Source organism: Musa acuminata, chromosome BXJ1-6 (genome assembly GCF_036884655.1).
Source record: "Musa acuminata AAA Group cultivar baxijiao chromosome BXJ1-6, Cavendish_Baxijiao_AAA, whole genome shotgun sequence".
NCBI lineage: Eukaryota > Viridiplantae > Streptophyta > Magnoliopsida > Zingiberales > Musaceae > Musa > Musa acuminata.
The window spans coordinates 8,909,978-8,920,000 of NC_088332.1; the positions used below are offsets into that span (position 1 = coordinate 8,909,978).

Below are 10,023 nucleotides of genomic sequence, written 5' to 3' on the forward strand. Positions count from 1 at the left end.
AAGCTGGTAAAGATAAATGATGATGATAAGATTCAATTTTTATAGTTTCTTATTGAAACAATCGAAGTCTTAATTTTATGATGTTTACTTAGAATCAAATCTCAATATTTATCAGTTGCCTGTAATCAACATGACTCGTTGATGAGTTGATACAGGCCACATTATCAAACGAACTATTGTGGAGACTTCCTCCATGAACCATAAAGGCGACATATACGTGACTTGATCTCGAGACTTTCTCATACATTGCAGTATGAGAGTGAGCTCAATCCATAATCATGCTCTCGATTGGTTCGCTTGTGACTTGATCTAACCTGACCCATTCATCGACATCGGCGTTTCCAATTGCGATTGCGCTCGAGTCATATACATATATAGAGGAGGGAGAGTTCGTTCCGCAACGAAAACTACTCGCAACGAGAAGAAAGCGAGAGAGAGCGTGAGTTGAGAGACGGATGGGGACGAGGGACGACGCGGTGATCCTGCGGGCCATCGCGGTGCTGCTATGCTCCGCCTGGATCCTCGCCGCTGGACCTCCTACCGCCGCGGCGCTGTGGCTGAGCCTGCCGCCGTCGGCCACGAAGTGCGTGTCGGAGGAGATCCACGCCGGCGTCGTTGCCCTGGCCGACTACGCCGTCGTCCATGATGACGATCCTCAAAGCATGCCTACCATCTCCGCCAAGGTGATACCTCCCTTCATTTCCGTCGCTTCATTCCCGATTAGTTACGAGCTTGACGCCTCTTTGCCTCTCGAATTCTAGATTTGTTCGTTTCTGATACATACCCGTGTATCCTTGTTCGAAATCTTAGGTATTCTGTAGTTGTTAGCTTGGTGACACATGAACTTCCGAGAGTGGAGGCGGCTCTATTGGATTAAGAACTTAGATGGTGATTTCACCTGAGACAGGGTATACCTATATCAAAGAAAAAGATGAAATCTTGGATCATCTTAGGTTCCACGACACATTAAAAATCTTACGCTGTGGTTATTGTTCTTGCCATGAATATAGTGGCCCATTGTTAAAGATCTGGTTTACCACCTCCGTTTCTTATTCAGATTATACAACGATTGTTCGACAATATATATAATAGGATCGGAGATTAATGTTTAGGTGGCGAGCAAATTCAGCTGGAGTTTTTCAGCAGGAGGATACTCTTTTTAAGAAGATAAGGAGATATGTCCATAGTCGCATATCTCTGGAATCATGCATGTAATCCTTCTTCGGCAAATATCATGGGAGCCATTGTTTTGGTGGATAACTTAATTAGAGTCAATTGGGTGTCTGAGGAATTGCAATTCCTTGGCTCCTTTGATGACTTGAATCGGTCACCAATCTAGTTTTAAGATGGCACATGCGATTGTTCATTCTTTTTCCTGCTTTCCTATTTTATTTCCAAATGATATGTTTCACCATATTCTTCCTGTTGTTCAATTATAGTCATGTATTTTGGGGTACCTCATTCTAATAGGTGATTGATCATTAGATAGAACATGAGCTTGAATTGTGCAAATATCCCCGCAATTCTCTTTGGTAGTTACTCTTTGAGCAACTTCATTACAGATGCACATTGAGCAAGTTCCTTAAGTTTGCTTTCTGCCAATACGTCAGTTTATAGAGCAAGCTGACTGTCTGTGATGTAGTTTCACAACAAGTGTTCTAACAGAAAACATCTTTTTGTTGTCCGCCGTAGATGTATAGTGTGTTTGTTGTTTTAGAAAATAAGTGCAGAAACATTTATAGTAACGAAAAAAACATGCTTACAAGTTACAACCATGTACAATGTTTAGAGCTCTTTGTCAACCTTTAATGGGTTTAATTTGTAATGAGTACTCAAAATTTGTATGCATTCCAATTCACGCCAAAGAAAGAGAATATTAATGTAATTGATATGATCCTTGCCCTGCCTACTTGCAACAATGAATATAAGAATGCAGGCTATTCACCTATGAGGAGACACTGCACAAAGTGCTCCTCAAAGACAGGCCATAACTCCTCCATCATACAGTCATTTTCTTCTCCTTTTTAGTCCTAATGTTATATATGCAAGTGTGTGTGTTGGACATCATGGATCTAACAGTGTCGAAACCTGAAGTCTTTTCAGTAGGAAATCAAGTGATAATTATAATTTCTGGAGAAAAAATGGTGCTAACATTATCGAAACCTCAAGTTGTTTTAGTCCTAATGTTCATTTTCAGGTGACAGCACCCAACGGAGACACACTTCATCACAAAGAAAATGTTACGATGGGCGAATTTGCTTTTACCACCAATGAACCAGGGACATATCTAGCATGTTTCTGGCTGGATGGTGCTAACAAGGGCATTGGAGCATCCGTTAGCATCAACTGGAAGATCGGGATTGCTGCAAAGGACTGGGAATCAGTTGCTAAAAAGGAAAAAATTGAGGTGAGAGCTCATCTTAAACTATGCAATATGTCCTGAAGTAAAAAAATTATTTTAATAGTTTATTCCTGAATTTGCAAAGTGTCTTGAACTCGAGCATAGGAAATTTATAAATTACCCATATGCCATGAGGTTACAGTATTCGTTTAATAGTTTTTTCCCGAATTTGCAAAGGGTCTCGAGCTTGAGCTGAGGAAACTAGAAGAGGCTGTCGAGGTGATCCATGAAAATTTGTTGTATCTCAGGAGCAGGTTAGACATCAAAACCCCAACACACATCTTTATGTTGATAGATGTCTTTCCAGTTGCATGCAACTCATGAATCATCCATTTCGATATCTGGAATCAGGGAAGCAGGCATGAGGGATGTTAGTGAGAGGACGAACGGTCGAGTTGCATTGTTCAGCGTTATGTCCCTCGCCCTATGCATTGTAGCTTCTGTTTTGCAGTTGCGGCACCTAAAAGGGTACTTTCACAAGAAGAAGCTAATCTAGATCTGTAGTTTACTTTTGATTTTTTATGGTATTTATTTTGCCTTTTTTCCATAAGATTTCAAACTGCATATCAGTGTGTTCTTTTACTTTTTTGTGAGTTGTAATTATAAGATGCCCTTCGAGACTGGCAGACGCACATAGATCGTTCTGGTTTCTTGCTTCCAACAATGGTTCTGTTTCTTCCCTTCTCCCTGGTTCTCTGTATGCTGAGTGTTTTATAATTCTAGTAGCTTATGTTTTAGGAAGTTGAGCAAATGAGCTTTGGATCTGATGAGTGTAATAGGATTCTGGTTGTGTAGTGATGCAATGAACATATTGGGGGAGTTCTATAAGACTCTCTGTGGCCAATGCCACCACTCTTTTAGTCAGAAATCATGCTTCAAAGTCTAAATCAATATAATATTAATAATAGTTCTAACGTGGATTAAAAATAAGAAAAATAAAGATTAAACAGGGATTTCAATTTAAGTTATAAACATTTGGAAAGATTTACCTTTGATAATTTCCACTAAATCTCTTGCATATGAAATGGACGACAACGTATAATCAATGCATGTACCACCGTATTGCACCAATTACAGATGGTCTAAGAGGTGGAATTATAAGAAGAATTAAGATTACAGTTGGTGGATAGTAGAACTACTAAATCCATACTCAGCTTGAACCATATAAGTTTGGATGCGGGTCGAACGAAGCTAATCCGCTTAAGCGAATTAGATTAGATCGAACATTTTAAGTGAATCCACTATAACCGAAACCGAACCCGAACCCGAACCCGAACCGATGGTGATGTGACTGCTACTGCCGGTCTGTGCCCGGTCGGATCAAGTTTGGGTTCGCTCTCAGACTGTGAGTTGGTTCGGTCGGGGACCACGATTTCCTATAATCACAAAGCAGGTATCTAAAACGGGCCTATCTATTTTGAGTATGTAAACATTCTAAATTTCGCATTCTATATAAGAGAGAGAGAGAGAGAGAGTCACGGCGGCCCGAATCGAAACCCTCGTCGCATTGCCCGATACTTTCTCGATCTTCAATCCAATGGCGACTACGAAGAAGAGCAAGCCGCAGCCGCCGCCCGAGTCGAAGGAATCGGAAGAAGAACCCATCGCCACGGCTGGGGAGAAGAAGAGGAAGAAGAAGCCGGGCAATGAGATCGATGAGATTTTCCAAGGAAAGAAGGCCAAGAAGAGCAAGACGTCCGCCGCGGGCGAAGAAGAAGCACGGGAGAAAGGAAAGAAGCAGGCTAAGGGAACGGGGGAGGGCGGTGGTAGTAAGAAGACGAAGGATAAGACGAAGAAGAGGCGGGAAGTGTCTTTGGATGAAGGCTCCGAGGCACGGGCGCGGCGGAGGAAAACGGGGGACGGGCTCGCCATTTACTCGGCCGAGGAGCTCGGTTGGGGGAACTCGGAATCAGGGGGAACCCCTCTTTGCCCTTTCGACTGTTCCTGCTGCTTCTGATCCTCTGAAGATCTCAACAAGGTGGCACCTTTCTTCTTACTTCTTATTCTGGTGTTATCAAGTGCCTAATTTTGTGTAATTTGATCATTCTGAGTGCGACGTGTGAAGGTCGAACGTTTTAACAATTAGATGAATAGAATTGAAACTCTGTACGAATCATCTTTAGGTTATCATATTTTGTATTGATATGAAGATCTCATCAATTATTCGCATGAATTATTGGTATTCTTTATGCCAAAAGTGGTTTATATGGAAGTCGCTTTTTAAGCTTGCAAGCAACGGAGAAGGGAACAGTAGAAAGGAGTATTGTTTCATGGGTTTTACAACTTCAAGACCTTTGTTCCCTTTCCGTTTGTGTCATGCAAAGTTATTACTCATGTGAAGGTGTTTTTCAACATCTTGTGGCTTTTTCTTCCTTTGTAATGCATGTTGGACAGTATTTGCAATTTGATATTTGTAAAGATTTGCTTAGTGTTTTTTCCCGAGTAAAGATGTTACAATAATCTCATTTCTTTTTCTTGTACAACTTCATGGATATCAAATTGCAAACAGTGTCCATGAAGTTGAATATAATATTTAGGTTGAATTAAAGATGGGATTATTCAATCATTCCAAATTTAATATAATATGTAGGTTAAGGATGTTACACTGTCCATTGATATCCTTTACTCATGTTAAGGATTGTGATTTTGTTTAATCATTCCAAATTTAATATATGAAGGTTGAATATTTTAACGGTTTGATAAACAGAATTGGAGTTTTGTACGAGTGATCTATATTAAGATCTAATTGGTAATTCGCATAGAATAATGGTAGTTTTAAACCAAATGTGGCTTACTTGGAAGGCACTTCTTATGCTATGTTTTCTGCAGTAAGTTGTGGAGAATTGAGCAATCTAATAAGAATGTATTGTTTTATGGATTCAGCAACTTAAAGACTTTGTCCGTTTTATGTTTGTGTTGTCTTAAATTATTGCTCATGTGATTTTTTTTGCAACATCTTGCAGTCCCTTTCTTCCCATCTGATGCATGTTGGTTAGAATTTGCTTTTGATATTCCATTCTTATATGTGAAAATTTTCTACTTCTGAATAGATATGTCGAAATAACATCTCATTTTCATTTTTCTGGACAACATTGCTACGAGATGAGAGCATGTTCTTGGATTACAAATATCTCATCTTTAGATGTCCGATAGAAAATGTTGACGAGCTCTTTTAGCTTGATTTACATGTAATGTTATGTTGTTGCTAGATGAGGCCCAGTATGCATGTGATATGACTGTGTTGAGCTGACAGTGGTGCTACAGAATGATGCTGGCTTTGGAGCTTCATGGCTTTATCTCAGTTAAGACTTGGTAGGCAAGAAGGAGATGCTAATAAGATCAAGTTTTGAGTTTGGAGTAGGAATTTGTGCTGTGTATTTGCACCTTGTCTGGTTGTCATTTTGATGGATTCTCAATTCATTCCAAGCTTCTAATTTGTGAGTACTGTTTTGGATGAGAGAGCAAGAAGAGATCCTGCTAGGTTTTTTTTGTTGTGTTGCACCACCATACCTGACAGTGGAGCCTCATGGCTTTATCTCAGTTGGTAGGCAAGATGGAGATGCTAATAAGATCGAGTTTCGAGTTTGGAGTAGGAATTTGTGATGTGTATTTACACCTTGTATGGTTATCATTCTGATGGATTCTCAATTCATTCCAAGCTTCTAATATGATGCATTCAACATCACTTCATGGCCATTGCATGCTGGTTCTCTTGGTAAGGCCACTGCGATTGAGTGCTATTTTGGAAGAGAGAACAAGAAGAGATCCAGCTAGGCTTTTTTGTTGTATTGCACCACCATACCTGACTGTAAGCAGGTTTCCCTCTCTTCTTATTCATGTCTTTGATAAATGATGATGTTTGATAGATGGCTACAAGAAAAGGCTGTGAGATACATCATATATCAATGACATCCAACTTCTGGAACAGTGATTTACATGTAACAAACCAAGATTTGTAATGGAGATGTTCCAAAGGAAGAGTGTTGCATAAACAATTACAGTACACGAAGGTGGCTTTCTTTTTAGAAACATCCAAATTTCATATAAATCCGTCCATATGATGACCCAAATACAGAGACAATCACCAAAGAACATTGTTCTTCACAAGCGTTCCAAAATTTCTGATGAAATTGGAATAAGAATTAGCATGTTTGATTTACTACCCTGAGAAAACAAGCTGTGACAATAGCTTATGAAAACCCATCAGTGGAAGAGAGCATTGAGAAGTCTAAAACAACGTACCAAAAAGATGGCTAACATTCAACAATTCATTACAGAAATACAAATATGTTACATCTGCTGAAGCTAGCACACACTATGAAAAATTCCTTTCAGCAAACATCACCATAGTAACTCCTCAGGATCAAATTGAAGTGGACCAGGGCGAAATGACCGACAAGAAGAAAAGGAGAGTGCATTTGGCGTTCAACATGTAAATCAGGATGATATGGTCATCTGCAACTTGTCATGGCCAAACCAAGCTTTCCTTCTGGTCCTGTTTCATACCCATATGCCGCTGAAGGCTTCTTCGATTGCCCTCCTCTTGCTCAGCTCAATTGTCCATCCTCCAGCTCGGGCCCCCCTCTCGGCTCGTAGCTTCATGGTCTCTTCATCCTCAGCCGCATACCCTTGCAGAGGATCTGCTGGAGCTCCAACAGGAACAGGCTGTGGAGCCATACCCGTAGGTCGCGGTTGCATTAATCCACCAGGGACAGCAGCAGGAGCATATTGCCCTTGACTGCCGACACCAACCCCTTGTGAACTTGGTCCAGGACCCTGAGTTTTTAAGGTTCATATAAAGCCATGTCATGTTAGCATCTCCTAACAAAAATACACATGAGGCCAAAGATCAATTATAAAACTTGCATAACAAATAAAAAACAAACACATCAATATACATGCATTGTCAGCAATATGATATCGGGTATATCAACTCATAAATCTAGTGCATTCCTACAGCAACCAATAAAGGAAAATACTAGTAACTATGCTCAGCAGAATTTAAGATAGGAGTCAGTGATGCAGCAGACTCCAAAATGTAAGAAGAAAAAAGATACTAGGTGTCAAGAGATATGAAAATGAGTGCTTGATCAGGACATAGATGGCATGATTTAAAAAAAAAAACCAAGAATTCAATCATTCACCAATGGATCACAACACAACTTCAATCTATTTATAGAAGTCATTGCACGAACAGAAGAAAATAAATATCTACTATAATATATTTGGTCAATCATCAGTGGCTGCTATAGTTGAGCAAAACCAACCTGGTAACCTGTCCACACAGAGTGGACTGGTCCTATGTTTGTCCCATTACCACTACAACCTCATTTCCAGAAAAAATAAGGCAAAGGTGATTTAGATCATAGCAGTTTTAAGATGATATTGTTTATCCTTGTGAAGACTTGAACAAGCTCAGAGCAAATTAAGCTTAAAACAAAGACTCCCAACAGGAAGATGTTTACAAAGACCAACCGTTTTTGAGTGTGTATATATATGCATAACATATAGTGAAGAAGCCTCATGAACTTTTTTTCAGATAGCTGTCAAGCTGGAATCTGGTCTTAAGTTTGCTCTCAATCCCCTTTGCAAATAAAATTTGAACAAATTAAGGACTATAGAAACAGTACAAGGTACTAGATCCAGCATCTTTTTTATTCTATCCTGATTCCTAGATCTGACATTATGTTGAATCCTTATCTGAGCCCCTGTGTTAAATTGATCGCATACAACAAATTGTATGTGTGCAGCAAACCTGCGGAAGCTCAATGGTGAAAAGAGAATCATATAACTGAGACCAAATAGCTGGGATATTAGTTGTTGTTGTTGTCAAGGATTTTAGAATCAGAATCCAACACTAATTCTGGTAACCAATCAGACAAGCATAATACCAATATACTGGGTAGTACACCAACATATACTGTAAGGCAAATAATAAAACGAATATATTCATATCAATATCGAATACTTGATCGGACCAGCAAATCTGATTTGATATGTACCAAACTGACCTATGGTTGTAGTAGCATATCTGCAGAAAGAAATGTTTTTAAAACCAAAAAGTGTCCATTATTAAAAAGCAGTTACACCTATTGAATTGGAGGACTTTTCGTCAGAAAAACTTGTTTTACCTCCACCAACTAGATCTCCTACATGACCTTGCAGATAGAGAAATTAAATTCTCTCATGTGACATTAGATCAACATATAACATTAAAATTCTGCTCGTCTAACAATGCAGACCAGTAGTTTCTGGTCAAGGTCAAGGGAGACGAACATCAAGCACTAATAATAAAAGCAACGAACTGATTGAAATGCTCTTAGTAATACAATTCTGAATAAGTTATTTCAACACACTGGAAGAAGCTTAACAAGTACTAGACACAAACGAAAAGGAACAGAATGAAATGAGATCCTAAAATAAATCAAAAATTGATATCTAAAGAATCTGTAGGTTAATTGTCTAAATATTATGTAGCATTGCCTATTCAAATGAATTCTTGGTATGAAAAGATTCACTTAAACTGTATAACTCACTGCATCAGCTGGATCCACCGAGCTTGGATTTTGGCTTGCCCTTAGTGCTGCTGCTAATTCTTCAGCCTGTACCAAAGCATTACAATACCAGAACAATTAAATGTGGTAGAAACTGCTATCAATGAGAAGTAACTTCAAAGTCTGACAAATACAAGATAGTACCAAACAATTGCATACTCTTCTTCTAGTGTACCTTACGTGCTCGAGCATTAATTATTTGTTCAGCATTCTCTTCTTGGTATTTAGCGATCTTAGCTTCAATAGCAGCAACATCAATTCCTTCAACTAAATTGGAAGCTAGTCACAGGAGGCAAACAAAATGCAATTAACTAAGATGTCCGACATTAATGTACAGGGAAAAATAAGCTTGAGCATACTGACTCATATCCTCAACTTCTTCCAAATAGTCATTGTAGTCTTTAAGAGATGGAAAATCGTCTTCCCTCTTATTAAATCTGTAGTAGGAATAAAAGAGAATCATCACAGAAAGGGTTATATTCAAACTTATAAGGAACATAACAATCACTTGCAAAATTATTTAAAATTCGATAGACATTAAGGACATAATCACAGTCATAAATAACAAAAGTCTAATATACTTGCAAAAATATTCTACACAGATATTTATGTTTCTCAAATTAACATATATAAGCACAGATGACAATTGTATATCCGAATATTTCACAAGCATCCACATCTCAGGAAGTATCCACAAAGTGTCAGTGTCCAACACAGATAAGGCAATCATATTAAAATTTATAAGGACAATTTCAGGAACATCTTTCTGAAATTAATCAAAACAGGACCAACATTCGTAAGCTTTCTCTATTGAAAAATTCCATTACCCCGCTGTTTCTAATGGCCACGTCTGGAGCAATCAATACTGGAAACTCTTGAAGAAGATTATCACAACCAAGAGCAAAGATCTGCTGCAACTCTAGTTTGAACTTTTACTAACTACCTGACTCTAGAATTGAATTAATATGTAAGATCCTATACTTCCGAACTTGATAAAGTAGAAAAAAAAAATAAACTAACTCAGTAGAGATTGAGCTACTGGAATAGCTATGATTTGATTTTTGTCTC

At 38.6% G+C, this 10,023-nt stretch overlaps 2 protein-coding genes and 1 non-coding gene across 3 annotated transcripts in view; 2 read left to right on the forward strand and 1 right to left on the reverse strand.

Moving 5' to 3' along the window:
- The first annotated feature begins 412 nt into the window (after window positions 1–412).
- LOC103987422 (transmembrane emp24 domain-containing protein p24delta4) lies at window positions 413–3,081 on the forward strand. The gene is made up of 4 exons (XM_009405719.3): window positions 413–683; window positions 2,198–2,407; window positions 2,579–2,655; window positions 2,753–3,081. The coding sequence occupies exons 1-4, from the start codon at window positions 456–458 to the stop codon at window positions 2,895–2,897; spliced, it is 660 nt and encodes a 219-aa protein (XP_009403994.1). The 5' UTR covers window positions 413–455; the 3' UTR covers window positions 2,898–3,081.
- An 805-nt stretch (window positions 3,082–3,886) lies between these two features.
- LOC103987423 (uncharacterized) lies at window positions 3,887–6,067 on the forward strand. Its single transcript, XR_010514125.1, has 2 exons — window positions 3,887–4,379; window positions 5,611–6,067. It is a non-coding gene; the product is annotated as an uncharacterized LOC103987423 (transcript).
- Window positions 6,068–6,591: 524 nt separating this feature from the next.
- Window positions 6,592–10,023, reverse strand: part of LOC135676059 (uncharacterized) — a 4,563-nt gene continuing 1,131 nt past the window's right edge. The window contains exons 2-5 of the mRNA XM_065186846.1: window positions 9,319–9,392; window positions 9,131–9,234; window positions 8,938–9,003; window positions 6,592–7,177 (exon numbers count right to left, since the gene is read on the reverse strand). Coding sequence (XP_065042918.1) covers window positions 6,902–7,177; window positions 8,938–9,003; window positions 9,131–9,234; window positions 9,319–9,392 — 520 coding nt within the window. The 3' untranslated portion in view covers window positions 6,592–6,901. The remainder of the gene's footprint in view (window positions 7,178–8,937; window positions 9,004–9,130; window positions 9,235–9,318; window positions 9,393–10,023) is intronic.